The sequence below is a fragment of the Salvelinus sp. IW2-2015 genome, linkage group LG25, assembly GCF_002910315.2.
Source record: "Salvelinus sp. IW2-2015 linkage group LG25, ASM291031v2, whole genome shotgun sequence".
NCBI lineage: Eukaryota > Metazoa > Chordata > Actinopteri > Salmoniformes > Salmonidae > Salvelinus > Salvelinus sp. IW2-2015.
In genome coordinates, this window is record NC_036865.1 from 5,457,240 (window position 1) to 5,476,097 (window position 18,858).

Consider the following 18,858-nt stretch of genomic DNA (forward strand, 5'->3'; position numbering starts at 1 on the left):
TATTTTCCCACACTACCACAGCCAGGTGCAAATTGTGGGAGGGACACAACAAATAAATAGCTTTGCGTGTATGGCTCCTTACCACAATCAATCAGTATGGCAAAAAGAATGTCTGCCTAGAGGGCCTTAGAAATCATTTTTGCAGTGTGAGAAGCTAGTGTCTTCCACGTTGGAAGATTAAGAATTTTCAGAATATGAGGATCTTGTCTCTGGCAATTCAGAGTCTGACAGTGAGTTGGAAGAAGAGGATGAGATTGACCCTCAGACAGCCCCAGGACCAGCCCGTCAGCAGCCAGCCTCAGGACTAGCCCGTCAGCAACCAGCTCATCAGCAGCCTGCAGGAGGTGAAATATGGATGTTAAAAAAATTGTGAAATTGAATGGTCTTCTTGCCCAAGGAATGAGCCACCCCACATGGCTGCCTATGTGATAAGGATGCAACCAAGGCCGACTTGGATGGCGGTTACTTATATGCAGGACTTAAAGTCAAATGTTGAACTGTTCATCCCAGACACCATCCACAAAATCATTCTGGACTGCACTAATTTGGAGGGAAGGTGTGTTTTTCGAGAGAGATGGAAGGAGATGGACTAAACTCATTTACATGCATACTTTGGGGTTCTTATCCTTGCTGGTGTTTTCAGATTTTCAGATCCAATGGGGAATCCACAGAATCCCTGTGGGATGCAGAAACTGGCAGAAAACTTTTCCGTGCAGCAATGTCTCTGGAAAACTTCCACATTATTTCCAGGATTATCTGCTTCGATAATCGGAACACCAGACCAGCTCGGCGGCAGAGAGACAAGCTAGCTGCAATCAGGTCAGTGTGGGACAAGTGGGTGGGACCGCCTTCCCCTGTTTTACAACCCTGGGCCCAACGTTACTTTTGGTGAGCAGCTTATGCCATTTAGGGGCCGCTGCCCCTTCAGGCAGTACATATCATCTAAACCCGCAAAATCTGTAATCAAGATCTGGGCTGCCTGTGATGCTGCTGCTTCAGATGCGTGGAACTTGCAAGTGTATACGGGGAAGGCAGATGGAGGAGCCCCTGAGAAGAACCAAGGGATGCGGGTTGTCCTGGATGTGACACAGGGACTCCGTGGCCACAACATCACGTGAGAACTTATTTTACTTCGCACAAGCTGGGACAGGAGCTCCTCAAGAGGAAGCTGACGATGTTAGGAACAGCACAAAAAAACAAGCCAGAGCTCCCAACTCAGCTGTTGAGTACACGGAACAGGCCTATCAATTCCTCTAAGTTTGTGTTCACGGCCGACTCGTCCCTAGTGTCCTACGTGCCAAAGAAAGGCAAAAATGTGGTACTCATGAGTACGCTGCATAGGGATGGGAGAATCTGTGAACAGGAACATCAAAAACCAGAAATCATAATGAATTACAAAGCCAGAAAAGGAGGGGTGAACAATTTAGGCAAGCTGGTGACTGGCTACAGCTGCAAAAGAAGAACCCTACGCTGGCCACTTGTGATATTCCTCAACATTTTGGACATCTCAGTGTACAATGCGTTTGTCATCTGGATGGCGTTCAACCCAGATTGGAAAAGAGGGAAGCTCCAGAGGAGACGGCTCTTTCTCGAGGAGCTGGGCAAGGCATTGGAAAGACCTCAAATCCAGAGGAGGCAACATATCCCAAGGACCTCAGCTTCTGCAGAAAGTGAGGAGGATGTTGGTGCCCCATCCGCCTGACCCACAGAACCAAGAACTCCAATACCGGACGTAAGTGTTAGTGATGATGTTGCATGTGTGTGTGTCTGACTCTTCTACCTTGGCCTGCTGTAACTACATATGTGTGTGAGTGAGATGTTAGTAAAATTCCTGAACTAAGGGTTTTCATGATTCTAGATTGCAGTTGGTAACGTAACAAAGAAGCGCTGCGATGTGTGTGGACCCAAGAAGGACAGGAAGGCACAGTACACATGCATCAAGTGCAAYAAATACATTTGKAACACACACACAGTAAAACTCTCTCCCTCATGTGGTGTGTAGACCGGCCTTCTTTTGTGTTCGGTGGGACTCTTATRATTTCCATAAAATACTGTATGTAAAATTTGTCCGTCCAATTTGTTTAGTTCTAAGCAATAAACAGCAAAAGTGATAACCTTGTGAAACATGATTTTTTTTCTACCTATGTCTTGATAATTCATTTTTGTAAAAAAAAAATGAATTGCGCTTTTATTGATTAAATGTGATCTAGCAGAGGTAAATGGCAAATATTAACCATGTATGCTGTCTATATTGCTTGTAATTGATATAAGTCAACATCTAAGTATTTTTGCGTAAATTGTTATGGCTGTATCGTTTTAAAACCCCAATAATGTGGGTCCATCAGACCCGCGAACATTTGGTGAATAACCAAAACATGAACACCACACAAGGGTTAAACAACACACCACATTGAATAGGCTACATATCTTAGGCTACATATTTGACTATTTTAATACAGACTAGCTCAAAACATTACTAATCATTGAAAATGACAAATTACCCAATGGATCATGAGTTTGCGCCGCTATTTTGAAAGGGGGAGGGTGCAGCTGCTCTATTTGTTTCATTGCCCAGGTGCCTATGAATAGAGGTGTTACGTTTCTGTAAGCTAAGCACTCGGACAGTAGGGCAGGTTCAAGTGCGTTGTACATGAGCCCCATGTCCATAACTGTTTTGGTGACAGTCGTTTTAACAACCACTCGTCGAGTTTTCTGTCTGTGGCTTGTCACATCAGATTTGGCCCACTCGAAGTAGGGCAGGCCAGCCCCCTAAGAAGATCCGCCCATAACGCCTGCTCTGTATTGTAGCATATTACATTCAAAGGCCAATTTTGAAACATGTACAGTATGTTGCATTTTATTTGATTGAATTAACTGMCTGTTAAAATAACTAAATTGATGTTRATTATGTTGTGTTTTGGTGATTAAATCAATGTTCTCCTGGTATTTTGGATGATCAATGTTGGTGAAAGATGTCTTCAAATAAAATTAACGCACAATAAAACGTTTTGAATATGACACTTGCTGCGTTACATGTGTTAACTGTTTGGAGTTTTGTATGAAGAGAATTGAAAATTCCACTAAAGTGATAAAAAAAACTGTAATGTGTATAGTTTAACTGCTGAAAAATGTCTATATTTAAATGTATCAATTTGACATCAATTTATGTTAGAAGGTAAAACCAAATCCTATAAGGATGTGAATGTAAATACTACATCCTCATTCCCATCAGCCATTGTGCTTCAAAAGGACAAAGTGTAGTCACTGTACAGTATGTGCTACCATTTGGAATTATTGTGTAGTGTACAATGCACTGCTGAAATACCTGGGTTGTATATAACAATATTACATTTTTTACACTGTAAACTGATGAATTTCAAGCAGAGATACAGGRAATACTGTATCAGTTGACAAGTTATGTAGATAAGGTGATCTTGTACAATGGTGCATGTGGCAGAAATGACATACAACACCGTGCTACGTTTTTACAGCAGCCAACTGCTTTACAATACCCCTATTTCTGATGATTTGTCCTAGTCAAAAGTTTGGACACACCTACTCATTCCAGGATTTATCTTTATTTTTACTATTTTCTACATTGTGGAATAATAGTGAAGACATCAAAACTATGAAATAACACATATGGAATCATGTAGTAACCAAAACAGTGTTAAACAAATCAAAATATATTTGAGAATCTTCGAAGTAGCCACCCTTTGCCTTGATGACAGCTTTGCACGTGCTTGGCATTCTCTCAACCAGCTTCACCTGGAATGCTTATCCAACAGTCTTGAAGGAGTTCCCACYTATGCTGAGCACTTGTTGGCTGCTTTTCCTTCACTCTGTGGTCCAACTCATCCCAAACCATCTCAATTGGGTTGAGGTCGGGTGACTATGGAGGCCAGGTCATCTGATGCAGCACTCCATGACTCTCCTTCTAGGTTAAATAGCCCTTACACAGCCTGGAGGTGTGTTTTGGGTCATGATCCTGCATGTACTGTATCAGTATAATGAAACTGACATATTTCTCAACATGCTCACAACCTGCCATTCGATACAAATTATTTAAAAAATGGTACATGTCAAGTGTTATCAGTTTAGAGATTTGTACTTAGAGTTGTGAAAATATACCATTTACATTGAAAAAAACTGTAAACACATACACACATTTACACCAACTCATGGGACATTGTTGGAGACAAATTGCGTTTTTTTTTAAAGTAGGGAGACCAAAGCACTTGGTCTGGAAGCATGTGACATGAGAAGTTCACAGAGGCCATTATTGTCTCCCTATCATGCAGTGATGCGGCAGTAATTAAATATGCCACTTATGCTTCACTGATTAATTTCCCTTCACAATTTGGTGGCTCAGCTGAATGCAGCTTTATGGGCAGAAGGGCTATATTGTATCCATTATTGCCTCATTACTGGTTGTAAGGGCTTGGCGTGGGGGAGGGGCAGAGTGAGGSTAAAGCACCCCATGAAGACATTATGGTTGTCTCTCCAAACATGACTATGCTCTCCATTGTCAGTTCTGTCCCCATTTTTCTGATGTGATGTGTTTTACTTTATTGAAGTAGGGAGCAGCTTGRTAATCCGCCGGAGAATCTAAACAACCAACACTTTAATGATGTAGTTTACAAAGAGTTTCTACGGGATATTCTCGTTTATGCTTTTGTTGACTGTAAAGGTTAGACTTCTACAATGTCTTYCGTGCAGTCACTGTAATTATAGCTCTCTCTGGACAGTGTCCTGCAGAAGAGCCACTTTGCTCTGCCCCCAGGCCTCAGCAGCTAGTGGATCACTCCACAGAGCAATGCCTCCCTTGTGTCACTGGCATGGAGAGATGCAGGTTCACTTGCCCTGCGTAGGGGCTTATCTAGGGCTAAGCTAGGGGGACGGACAAATAGCAAAGCCAGCCTCAATCCAGCCAGCCGGTCTAAGGGCACAGGGAGCCATCTGTCCCTTCTCTGAGCAATAACTGACAACAAAGGGGGTCAAACTTTTAACGAGGACTGTAAAACTAGAGGACTATTCATTCTGGAGTGACAAAGAAGAGAGGAAGAGGAACAAATATTTATACTAAAACAGCAGGTTAGTGTTTTATACTAATAGTTCTTTTTACATTACAGGCGCCTCAACCAATGTGGCTAATAGAGGATTAGGCTTTGCAGCTATTCATGTTTCCCTTGGTAATAATATTGCAAATAAGAACTACAGAAGTCGTATTCAACCGTAGACTTTAATCCCCTGTTCTTTTAACAARTTACAAATAAATTGCCCTCAATAGCCGGTTGCCCTGAGTTGACACAGACTTAGCTACCCATGTCATTGAATTTCTATACCCTTATTGTTATACATTTCCATTTAATCTACAGTACTGGATTTAATTGATGGAACTAAAGCTAGGCTTTTGGTCTAATATTGTGGGTTTGAGTATACATATATTTGCCKAATGTTCTATGCCCTTGTATATGAGGAGGAACTTTTATCCACACGTTAAGATTGGCCTAATCTCATTTCATGATGTGAGAGGAAGGTTTTAAAATGCTCCGATGTAATACAATGCTATGTAGGCCCTATAACACACAATTATGGGGTGGAGAGTGTTAAAGCACACACCATAGCCTCTGCGCAAAGTCCCTTGTCTCATGATAAGCTTTCAATTTCAATATTAATAGCGTTCCATTTCTTCAACAAGATCAAATTCAAAATCCTCATATTGTCCTAAAAATCAGTTAGTCAAGAGTACATGTGTTCCCTGTAGTGTAATTCCAGTGTAAATCCAGTTTGCTTACAAAGATTAGATTTTTATCAACACCTTTTGTCACTGTACATGMTCAGTTGTTAAATKATGCTCATGGCTGCTCCTGTMTWGRGTTTTGRTCTGTAGTCTTGAGTGGGTGCTGASATGCTAGAGGTGACTGAAATGGGTCAAAAGGGTCTTAAGCATTAACCAAACAAATCCGGGCCTATAGGATTAGGCRGGGATGTTGCTGTTTGTRGGATGCATTTAGTGTAATTATAATGACACAGAGAAGGGAATCACTCTTGTTAGGCTATATATACCCTGCTGCTCAACAACTCTTTGAATTCCTAATATTATTGTCTGCAGCAATATTATATTATTTTCTATATGGCGTGAACATGTGTGAAGATGTTTGCATTGCTTGCTGGGAATTGACCCAGGCTTGACTTAGCAATGAATGTTAAAGCAATTATAATTAAAGAATCATGTACTGTTTMAATGTAATGACATGTTATTGTCAAACTCAAACATTATTTTACCCATCACCATTGTGTGTAATCCTTGTTGCTTCCATGTCTTTCTTAGGTGTGGCATGCCGGGCAAAGCGTTGTCTTCATCTATTGGTGTAGGTAAGTATCTGAGTTGGGGCAAAGGTTGGGGCGGAATTGGACCAGAAATCGTCCCTGGCATTTCTAACAAATCAGACCATTTATTTTCCTCGAGACCCCCACACCCATTTCTTTACCATTTCTTTACTTGAGGCCCACATTATTAGCCAGATAATGACAATTTTGTGCGAAAAACCCAAGTTAGACAGGTCCACTGGGCTAGAAATTGACCAGCCCATRTGGRATTTYCCCGAAATGCCAGATGGCCAGTCCGCTCCTGGTCAAAGGTCATGCATGACACACTTGGTAAGATACAAAAAGGACAAATACAGTTATGTTTAAAGCATTGGTGTACAGATGTAGGATCTTAATTTGAGCCACTTTGTTATGTGGATTGTAATTAATAGAGGGGGAAATYTAGGGGTTGATACATTTTTCARTAGYGTAAATCAAATCTGACATTTTAAAATGGAAATTAAAAACTTTAGAAGCCTTTTTAAACCTCAAAGCAACAAAATAGTTATAAAAAATGATCCTACATCTGTAGATTTGGGCAAGTTTTGATAGAATTTTGGATTGTGGAAAGAAGGATTCTGTCAATTCACACTCACCGACAGAGTAAAGTAATATGTTCATATTTGAGTGTCCCACTCCTGTCTGTCTTATATTCAGAGACATTCCTCTGTGGTTCTGGGTATAGGATGAAGGGTACATGGGAACAGTGGGYCATTGTGTTCCCACAGTGTGATATCACTTGGGTATTATTAGAGARGGTCACACAGACATCACTTGATCTCCAGCCCTGTAGGACACAAACAGCTCCTTTTGTATTTCCATCTAATCAAAGAACAGTCTCACGAGTTCTGTTTAGCTGGAACTAATGAGGGAGTACCATGTGAGCATCACACCAGCGGCAAAGCGACTTTTACCCAGTCACAGATATCAACCACTAAAACAGGATCATAATGATAAGCCTTGCATCACAGGGCAAATGAGAAAGAAATATGTAACCATGTATGCTTACTGGTACGTGGACACAATTAACTCTGGAGGCTTGGATTTCACTTTTAAGTGATGTGGCAAAAAGGTCAAAATCAAAGAAAATTGCATTCACTGTAGGGACAACTCTCTAATCGTAAAATGACAAATTCAATGTCTCATTCATTCTGGGAAGGCCTCCACATATAGTTGTATTGGTTGCATGTTACACTGGATACATTTCAAGGATCGCGAAGGGCTTTCTGATTTTATTTTATGACTGACTGAACAAAAATCAACTGACTATGCCGGTTTCATGTGAATTGGGTCCCTGTTTGTGTCTACAGAGTGTTGTATGAAGCTGAGTGTCTAGACCGTTGATAAGTGTGAATATGTCTGAGAAGGAAGGTGGGGCCTCAGAGGGGGGGCTGAATGTTACCCTCACTTTACGGCTTCTGATGCATGGGAAGGTAAACACGTCTCATCCTTGCAACATATCCCTATCCTTTCACATTATTCCGATCGTCAGATCGRGTGAACAATGTTTGAATGTCATAATTTTGTTGATTTATATATTTGTTTGGTGTCTCATTGTTAACAGGAGGTAGGCAGCATAATTGGAAAGAAAGGGGAAACCGTCAAAAAGATGAGAGAGGAGGTAAGTCGTGTCCTTACAACTGTCTATAAAAAAACATATTTTCTGACAAAACAAATGCAATAAAATGATAATTTCAATAGAATTGGAATATGTTTTTGAGGAAAAGGGGTATTTTTTACATGACTCACCTAAAATGACAACTGTGTTTCTAGAGTGGAGCTCGCATCAACATTTCGGAGGGATCTTCTCCAGAGAGGATTGTTACCATCACGGGACCAACAGAGGGAATCTTCAAAGCTTTCTCTATGATCGCTGAGAAGTTTGAGGAGGTAACAAAAGACTGGTACCATGTAATCTGGTGTGTCCTTATGTTAATATCTTACAAGTAAAAATGTACTTAATTTCCTCACTTTMGGCAACATTTCACACAAAACTTCCTTTGACTTCAATGAACGATACAATACAAAAGATTTTGTCAGGACCATGTTAAAATTTCTGAGATTTTACCCCCTATATTTTGATAACCTGAAAACTGTTGTCTTAACCTCTATTTCAGGACATTACAGCTGCAATGACAAACAGCACGGTAACAAGCCATCCTCCAGTGACACTCCGCCTTGTGTTCCCAGGGAGTCAGTGTGGCTCCTTGATAGGCAAAGGAGGCTCCAAGATCAAGGAGATCAGAGAGGTAGAAGAAGCTAGGCCCGAAGCATCTCTCAATTACTTTCTGTCTTTTGACAGCAATTTTGTCCTAGCGGGAGCTCATTTGATTTAGCCTGGTCCCAGATCTGTTTGTGCTGTATAGCCAACTAATGACTGTAGGAGTTGTTTATACAGCATATATCTGGGATCAGGCTACATTTGATGATCCCGTCCTAACCTTTCAATCACCCAATGAAACAGCCTCAGGTAAATGAATTACAATGAAGCACCAGCACAACACAACACTATTCAGGGAGACTGATACGCCTGGAGTACCAAACAATGTGGTCACGCAAACATTCTTATTCATCAATGGAATTGGGTGCTAAATCCTCATAGTAAACATATTAAATTAACTATGAAGGAGGATTGCACTCTCCAAATAATTGGGTGTCAAATATTTATGTTGACATAATCTCGGAACACAGAAACCAAATCTTGTGTGCACTGGCTAGGAGTGTCACAAGAGACTACTTGTACAACATATACATTGTGCATGTCAAAAACAAAAAACAAAATCAGACGTTGTACAATTATATATGAATAATACATGATCAAAAGGAATCTTTTGACAAATAATGGCCTCTCTTTGTAATTGACTCCCATTGTATGTGATGTTCAGACCACAGGTGCTCAGGTGCAGGTTGCAGGGGACATGCTGCCYGAATCCACCGAGAGAGCTGTCACTATCTCAGGCACTCCTCAGGCCATCACGCAGTGTGTCAAACACATCTGCTCTGTCATTCTGGAAGTAAGCAAGCCAATACAATTAACATACAGTATTATTATAGCATCCAATAATCAGTTAGTTCAAATTGATATCCAGACCTGAAATGGCTCAAGGCTTGATAATTATGGCATCTAACTACACCATAATAATGGAGGRTACAGCCATATCAGGGCCAAGTCATCGAAGAAACAATGGGATCTAACTAGTTGCAGTTGATAGTGATGTCTGATCAGTCATTGCTGTTTGTTGTTTGGTTGTGTCTTCAGTCACCGCCCAAAGGACCAACTATCCCATATCGCCCCAAGACCATGCCAGGAGCCGGCCATCCAGTATTTCAACAACAACAACAACAACAACATGCTTCACAAGTGAGTTTTTTTTGTTGGTCTGTGCAAAAGTTACACTTGAATACAATGCAGTAAGAAGAAAAAAATATATATACACATCAGCTCCTTGGCGCTGATGATTGGCAAGTGATGGCAGGTGATCAAATAGCCTTCTAAGGCTGATGATATTATGTTCAGGAAATGTACAATAACCTTGTTCAAAAAGCCTGCACGTCCGTTAGAATTGTTTATGTGTCTGTATATTCCAATTCATTCCTTGAAAATGATAGACGAGAACCTGTTATATGACGATGGAAGGCCGGAAGGACAGCTACTAGCCACAGAATGTTGTTACCATACCTGCTTGTCATTAAAGACGTCATTAAAATGAGCTCTGGGAAACATGCAAACTAGGCACTCATTCCGCTCATTCTAGGAATTTCATGGAAAGGAATTGCATTTCCTGTTATTCCAATTAAAATGTAGATTCTGCATCTTCCTGGCCTTTTTTCATTCAGAGTAATCAAGTTAAGAAATGTAATTGGAGTTTAGGCTACAAAAACATTCGGAAATGGCACGCAAATGCTCATTTAGCCCAAAAAAACATCCAGTGCATATTTTCACCACTAGAGGGAAGCATCCYCTTATATTGACATCTCTCCACTATTTGTAGTACGTGAGTGGCCAGATGAGAAATTGCTGCTACAGCCAGTTGACTTAAACATCTATAGTCTCTGGTCAGAGCTGTCATATAATTACACAGCAGTTGGTAAGCACATCGCCACTTTACAAATTACGGCAGTGTACCGATGTGCATCAACGCTAGACAAAATACGACACTTAAACCTCTCGCTTTGCCATGTGGCATTATCCGTTATGGCTCCCATTTTACATATAGAAAAATCCATTATGACCTTTCACAAATGTGTGTATCCGATTGGACATCCTAGGCAAAGCGAAACCAAAAAATGAAATGGATAACCTTTCGATTAAATTAGGTGGATCGGAACATAGACGTAGTAGTAGCTACAGATTTTGGGAATGTGACCAAAGCAGCATGGGACCTACATCAAATGCTCATGTGTTGCAACCATTTAGAAAATAATCCAAAAGATACAAGAGGAGAAATGGTCAAGCAGTTATAATACCCCACTCCTGTATCCCATTTTTGCAGGCCTTCACAATTCAAGGACAGTATGCATTTCCACATCAAGATGTAAGTGCATTTGTCTGATCCAATAACACCCACCCCAATGACCCACTCCTTCCTACAACCACCACCACCTTCCAAGCCACCACTATGCCCTCAGTGCACTCACTAGCAAGGAGGAAACACTAACACTATCCTGTACTGTGGTGTTTCTTAACACTAACATAGCAGCTTGCTTTATTTCAGAAGAGTGTGAGAAAAGAAAGGGACCATAACAAAAAATAGCTAACGGTAACTTGGCACCTCTTGCTCATAGAAATACCACATCTAATATTGAAGAATCTCATCACTTCCATGACAAGCCAGCATAATTCTGATTCTGATGTCAAACGTCAAATTCTTCACCAAACTAACGCACATTTTGAACTCTGTGTTTGAATTTAAGATTGGCTCTGTATTGTAGCTATAGCTGTCAGCTCCGCTGAAATAATCCAGTTTGATTGGTTAGTTCTAACTTCCTTCCTACCCTGCAGTTGACCAAGCTTCACCAGTTGGCTATGCAGCATATCCCCCTCCCTTCCCTTGGGCAAAGCAACCCTACCTTCCCTGGTACGTACCCAAGGCTCCCTGGGAAAGTCCATCTATCCCTCTCTCTCTCTGTGCTCCTCTTTCTTCTTCTGTGCTCATCACACCAATCATAAACCCTCTTCTGCTTCTGGAAGGACCACGTCTTCTTTTACATGTTTATGTTCTACTGTATGTCTGTAAAGATAGAGCAATTTTTACGAGGTGGTAGCCTACATCTTACAGAAAGAACCCTCATCTCACAGACCCCTCTCCTTAACCTTGGCAGCGATTCTCCTCTGTCTCTAACGTCCTCCCTACCATCCCTGACCTACACCACCCCATGTATTCTATCCCACAACAAAGAAGCAGCCAACTGAAATAACCCAATATTCAAACAGTGAGAATTATTGAATTATTCCAATTGTTTGATWAAAAAAAAGACAGGGTATTGCTGAGAATGTATGTATTTCAAAGGATACATTCACAGATTGAAATGCTAAGGTATATTATTAATCTGTCATTATGTACAATTGTATGCATTTTATATCAAAGCTGTTAAGTCACTTTGTGCTTTCATGTTAGATGTACATGCAATGTGATTTGAATTCTTTAATTAAGGTGACCAAATAATTMATGAATGTAATGTCTCAGGGATCATACACACAGTGACATGCAATGCCATGACTTTCAYTGCATATGGAAACAGTACTATGTCCTACTCTGCAGGAATGGAGGCCCCTGTCCCCACAAGTTCTCAGGAGCTGGCAATACCCAATGATGTAAGTCTTGCTCAGTCTTATCAGCATCATACAATGTACAGACTATAGATCCCAGTCATTTAGGCACCGGTTTCGCTGCTCTCAAATGAGAATGACAGCTGAAATTGATGTTTTTTTGTGTGATATGTAAGCCAACTGAATGCTGTCTCTTTACATGGTGTTCTATTCTTATCTTTAGGACAGATTTCCAATTGTCACGTGTGCAAACTGGCGAGAATATTTTTCAGATGTCCAAATTGTGGAGATAACATTTTCAGATGTTCCAATTGGGGAGATAACATTATGGAGGATACAGATGTTTTAATTGGACTGATAATCCATGAGAAACATGTGACACATCTTTTGACTTCAATTTTTCACTTTCCTATCTTTTCCGCCTCAGTTTATTGGCAGCATAATTGGCAGACAAGGCAGCAAGATCAATGAGATTCGCCAGGTGTCAGGAGCTCACATCAAGATAGCCAGTGCCACGGACGGATCGCCCATGCGCCAAGTCACAATCATAGGCTCTCCTACCAGCATCAGTGTGGCACACTACCTCATCAATGTCAGGTAAGACTGCCTCACTACCTCTAACAGGTCAGCTGTGAGTTGTGACCCATGAGGCACGACAGTACATGACAGGCAACTGACAAGACACAACTGAAAATAGAGAACAAAACAGGCAAGGTAGTCAAACAACGTAAAACAGTCTAACWACAGACATGACAGTCAAACAACAGACAATATAGTCAATTTAACAGTGTTGACAGGAAGGACGGAATTGTTTTGTTTTAGGGAAAAGCATTACATATTATCTAAGTGCCTTGGGGTCTACATACAATCCAGTGATCCAAACTCACAAAAGCATGAACACTTTTTTTGTCTTACTGCTTTTAACCCATAACATTCCTCATTTGATTCTTTTTTCCCTTTCTCTCACTCTCCTCCCATGCTTTACCCATTCTCTTCCCGCCTTTCTTTGGATATGCCTCTCCTTAACTCCCTTTCTGAACCCTATCTTCCCATCTTCTCCCAACCCCATCCTTTCCAAAAAATGGCTACCTTCCCTGTATCTGTTTACAGCTTAGAGATGGCTAAATACACCATGCAGGCTGCTTCCTCTGCGTCGTCTGTTGACCTCAGCAATATGAGCTTCTCTCAGTCTGCTCCCACTGTCTCCACACCCACCTCTATGGCTGTCATGGCCGCCGCCACCCAAGTCCCTGGCACCATTAACATGCACTCCCCCTCCACCTTACAGTCCATCCCCACCCAGCACTATGCTGTCCCCGTTTCTAGTCTGCTTGGCATGAAAACGCTCCCTATGCTGGCTATGCACCCAGCAGCTGCCTCAGGGCTCCCGCAAGGTCTATCCCCTTACACCACTAAGATTCCTACTGCTGGCATGAAAAAACCTGAGCGCCAGAAGTTTGCCCCATATTGACATATGGGATAAGAATTGAATTCCCCTTCCCAAAACAAGTTTGGGGTCAGTACTGCATAACACTTGTTCCCTGTTGCAAAGCTTGATTAAGATATATTGACTGTATGCATAGGCCTCATGCCCGTAGGGGGGACAGGGGTGTGTTCCCCCCTCAGATTTGTCTTGTTGAAAAATATTTTTGTTGTTGTTTCTCATAATACTACTAGCCACCTAGCAATTTTACGAAGTTGGCTTCAGGTAGCACAGATAGGTTCCCAATCTTCCACCAACATTACTAGCTACCAAGAAGCCATTTCAGGATATAAATAAAGTTAGAGTAGCTAGTTGGCAAGGTTGCCTGCTCACATTCATTTCAATCTTTTATCAAGACTTTAGCAGAGCTGCAGAAAAGCATATACGAGGTATGCTGAGATATGCAGAAAAATAAACATATTTTTGGCATATAATTAAGCATAATGATTATTCTCTAGATGGCAGGAAAAAGCTTTCAGCTGTTTGACAAACACACATACACACACTGTAGTGTAACAGTATTGTTTGCAACTGTAAGTAAAGCTAAATACCTACTTGTGTATCTGAACATACATAACAATACACAGGCATTTCTCAAGCTTACAAGTATGTGATGCACAGAAACAGCTGATCCTTCCAGCAGAACAGTTTTTTCGGGTATTATGTACTGTATTTTGTTTTGAATCGCTGTAAATAGTTGGCCAATGATGTTGTTAGGAAAAGGTCAGTTCCAAACAGGAATTGACACTGTGCCAGCTGCTGACCATTGGTAGGGTAACTGTTTGGTGACACTTTACTTGACACCCAGTGTCATAACATGTTATGACACGGCCATAACCATGTCATAATATGTCCTAACAGCTGACATAATGTGTCATAACCTGTTATAATATGGTCATAACACTGTCATGACCCATATATTTACACCTCTTGCGTTCTTTTATGGCTGGTTATGACACCTACATAAGAGTGTCAAAACCCACATTTATTCAAATGAGTTTTTTCACTGCCGAGAAGTTTCATTTAGTTTGAATGTTTCTTTCTTAAGTCCTTTGTTCTTGTTGTAATATATTTTTTACAGTCATGTTTCTTTTTAATCATCATTTTTCAAAAATGATCTTGTAGAAAATAAAGCTTATTGCACTGCCGTGAAGCATTATGACCATCCTGTGACACTTTACTTGGACTAAGAAAATACAATTTATGAAACTGTCAAGAAGCATTATGACCATTCATAATCATACAAGCCAGATCGGCCTATCACGTACATGCCCTTATATCAGTCATCAATCAAAAAGATGGTGTCTTGTCCTGCTCCTGCAATCTGATCGTACATTCATCCCAGTCATCAGCAACAGAGCATTGGGGTAGGTGCATGTCTGACATCAATGTGTGCGCAATTACAATGATCATTTAACATGGTCCATTTTTTTAATTTTTATATAACATACATTAACATACTGTTGACATGTAGGCTAGGATGTAATGGAATGTTTTGCCTTGTGTGGTAGGTTTTGAGGGTTTTGACACTCTTATGTAGGTGTCATAACCAGTCATAAAATAACGCTATATATGTCACAACAGATCTAAATCTATGTGTCATGATAGTGTTTTGACCATATTATAACAGGTTATGACAAGTTATGTCAGCTGTCATGACGTATTATGACATGTTTATGACCGTGTCATAACATTTATGACGCTGGGTGTCAAGTAAAGTTATTACAGTGAGGTTTACTGTAACAATGGTTTTTCCGCTTGGTCATGTTTCCTCCTCTCCTCCAATAGGCTCTCGTCAGTGGTTACAGACTTGGGTGCTCTGTAGTATTGTTACACATGCAGTGCTGATGGGATTACTCTAAAGCCACATTGGATTCTTGTGGTTTTGAATCTACACAATAATCCTGTAGAGTGGGACTGGCCTAACTAATTCCTATAGTTCTGTTTTTGCCGCTTGGTTTTCTCAGAACTGAAGTCAAAATGAACAAAACTCTACCGTCCAATTCATATTCCACTCTGCTCTCAATATCTGTGGTTGATGCAGCACACTATTGTAACAACGTTGTGTTTATGTTCGAGTTTTTAATTAGGTTCAACTCTTTGTTTTGTCGATGAGCTCTTATGATTTGTTATATTTGTCCCCGACATGAAATTACTTTTAAATAAATCAAGCTTTTTACGAATACAAATGAGTAATTTCGCCTTTTTTATTGCACAGCAAAATCAAACAATTTACACACTTGAGATTAGACTACCCATCAATATTAGTAATTCTTGTTTTCATATACAGTTTCTTTCTCCTTCACATGAAGAGTGAGCTATAATTCAGATATGGCAGGGCTGTGCACAGACCTTTCGGGGGACAGGTGCTCATAATGAAAAAGCCCAGGTGTTAATKAACTGTTCTGCTGCTGTGACAGTACTGTTGATATTTAAACMAGGTAGCTAGCTACAGACACTCGACAGGTGACCGCATGTCTCAAGCCATGCATGTTTGGATACCGGGCACGCGCAATCTCCTACAGGGCAGACTGGGAAACAGGCACGACCGGGAGCACTCGAGCTCTGTACAGGGCAGATCAACAGGAGCAACCAACAGACTGGATGGGGCAGGGCGAACTTGATGACATCGCGACGACTTGCGAAACAGTGAACACTGAACAACAACGTTAGAAAATCTATACACAACATTTTTTTMGTGTGGGGGAAATATACAACTACCCAAAAGGGCACTTTGGAGACTGGAAGGCCTAAGGGGCATGTGCTCTGRACAGGTAGAGCCCTATCTGTGCACATGCCTGTCTGCCTGAGATATGATATGGTAATTTAGTCGACATGCCTTTCCACTTTGCTAGACTATTTTTCAATAATTCATTGTATATTAAAGTCTGGGTTGTTTTTGTCAAAATAACCTTTCTCTAGGAACTAAGCCACATTTATATATACGGTAGCATTCCTATGGGGAAAAATTGTACAGAGTTGCATGACCCAGTATTCAAGATATGGAGTTACAAGACTGTTATATCTTGGCTAGAGTTTGTCATAAGACTTTCTGAACATTTGAGAATATGAAATGTTACTTATTCATGTCACTGATGGAGTGARAAGGTTTAGGGTCGACAACAGAAGTCAAGGGTTGTAGGAGGTAGGTATATAGTGTGTGCTGACTGAGCTTGGAATGTGTTGAGTGCAGGGAAACGATTGCATGTGGCGGGCATTGATAAGGGGAGACGGGTGGAGATCTAACAAATGTCACTGAGGGAGAGAGGGTCATGTATAACGTTMACATTATGTCAGGATATGTTATTGTTAGCCATCAGGGATCCTTTGGGAGGAGAAGAGACACAGTCTGGTATCAATAACCATGACAGCCTTGAGTTGGGGAGGAGTGAGCACTTTGGGGTAGAGGTCAGGTTAGATGAAGTGAGGAAGAACAGATATCACTAAGGTTCTGTCTAGCAACAGAGATGCATTGGCTGTTCGGTTGTGGAGGAGGAGACTCAGCCTAGGAGAAAGGGTTAAATATCAGTGCTTGTGTGAAATGTTTTTTTTTGTCTGAATTACAGCTGTAACGACCCTTTGGGAAGAATTAAACTTGGTTCAGCTTCTCTAGTGTCCGTCAGTTATTTTCTCTGAAAAATAAGAACCTAACAATACTATACAAAGTCTAATGTAGYTATACAGCTAACTGCTAAAATAATGGAAACATTTGAGTAAATTAGGGATACAAAGTATATTGAAAGCTTGGGTTGGGTCCTGAGATAATTAAGCAATTAACATCSCATCATGCTTAGGGTCATGTACTGTATAAAATGATGGGCAGGCCATTCTTTTGGCTACCATGGCTATGTCCCCATAGGATGACAATGCCCCCATCCAGAGGGCACGACTGGTCACTGAATAGTTTGATGAGCATGAAAACGATGTAAACCATATGCCTTGGCCGTCTCAGTCACCACATGTGAYGTGAACACTTATGGGAGATTCTGGAGCGGTGGCTGAGACAGCATTTTCCACCACCATCAACAACCAAATGATGCCATTCCTCATGGAAGAATGGTGTCCCAATAAAGTTCCAGACACTTGTAGAATCTATGCCAAGGTYCATTGAAGCTGTTTTGGCTCGTGGTGCCCCTATTAAAACCCTTTATGTTGGTGTTTGCTTTATTTTGYCAGTTACTTGTAGTTCAGGTTGGTGCATGATTGGATACGCAAACCTTTTAAAGATACTATAAGCATTGTTTTGCAAATAGAGTACTCTGTAGTCTCACTGGTGAAATCTCGGTTGATCGATATACAGTACCAGTCAAAAGTTTGGACACACCTACAGTACTCATTTCAAGGTTTTTCTTTATTTTTACTATTTTCTACATTGTAGAATAATAGTGAAGACATCAAAACTATGAAATAACACACATGGAATCARGTAGTAACCAAAAAAGTGTTAAACAAATCAAAATATATTTTATATTTGAGATTCTTCAAAGTAGCCACCCTTTGCCCTGATGACAGCTTTGCACACAATGTAGAAAATAGTAAAAATAAAGAAAAACCCTTGAATGAGTAGGTGTGTCCAAACTTTTGACTGGTACTGTATATCTCTGTCTGACTCTTGTGTATTATGTATTTGCATTTTTGGTTGGTCACAAATCACATATCTGCCAATATAATCAAAAGGTGTTGGGATCATCAAACATTTATCCTTAAATAATGTTGCTTACTGCCAAATTATATGTACTGTACCTGTAAGCTACAAACAGTAGGCAAACTTTTTTCAATACTATATATATTTTTTATAATCTGGGCTTAACCCAAAACATCAAATGAATATTCAACACATAAAAATGTCCTCTCGMGTGCTACAGGAACAGCTTTCTCTTGTCTTGCCAACTCAAGCATGCTGCTTTTAATGGCCAGGTATACTGTCATCCTCACTGTTTCTCTTTTCCTTTCAACAATGAACCCATGTGCCACTGCATATAGTGCACTCAGAAAGTATTCAGACCCCTTGACTTTTTCCACATTTTGTTACGTTACAGCCTTATTCTAAAATTGATGAAATTGTTTTCCCCCTCCTTATCAATCTACACACAATACCCCATAATGACAAAGCAAAAACAGTTTGTAGAAAGTTTAGCTAATTTATATCTATTTTTGAATGAATCACATTTACATAAGTATTCAGACCCTTTACTCAGTACTTTGTTGAAGCACCTTTGGCAGTGATTACAGC

At 40.5% G+C, this 18,858-nt stretch overlaps 1 protein-coding gene and 1 pseudogene across 3 annotated transcripts; both read left to right on the forward strand.

Moving 5' to 3' along the window:
- The first annotated feature begins 413 nt into the window (after positions 1 to 413).
- LOC139022968 (piggyBac transposable element-derived protein 4-like) lies at positions 414 to 1,702 on the forward strand (annotated as a pseudogene).
- Positions 1,703 to 4,926: 3,224 nt separating this feature from the next.
- LOC111951892 (poly(rC)-binding protein 3) lies at positions 4,927 to 15,546 on the forward strand. 3 transcript variants are annotated; one of them, XM_023970207.2, is made up of 13 exons: positions 4,927 to 5,094; positions 6,335 to 6,378; positions 7,683 to 7,805; positions 7,937 to 7,993; positions 8,146 to 8,262; positions 8,490 to 8,621; positions 9,258 to 9,386; positions 9,632 to 9,733; positions 10,866 to 10,907; positions 11,375 to 11,450; positions 12,135 to 12,187; positions 12,570 to 12,739; positions 15,414 to 15,546. In XM_023970207.2, exons 3-13 carry the CDS (start codon positions 7,728 to 7,730, stop codon positions 15,448 to 15,450), a joined length of 993 nt encoding a protein of 330 aa, XP_023825975.1. In that variant the 5' UTR covers positions 4,927 to 5,094; positions 6,335 to 6,378; positions 7,683 to 7,727; the 3' UTR covers positions 15,451 to 15,546. The 3 variants fall into 3 exon arrangements, with proteins under 3 accessions (XP_023825975.1, XP_023825973.1, XP_023825974.1); XM_023970205.2 differs by lacking the exon at positions 15,414 to 15,546 and adding an exon at positions 13,253 to 13,947; XM_023970206.2 differs by lacking the exon at positions 15,414 to 15,546 and adding an exon at positions 13,253 to 13,947 and having other exon boundaries at positions 5,005 to 5,094; positions 6,335 to 6,374.
- Positions 15,547 to 18,858: the final 3,312 nt, after the last annotated feature.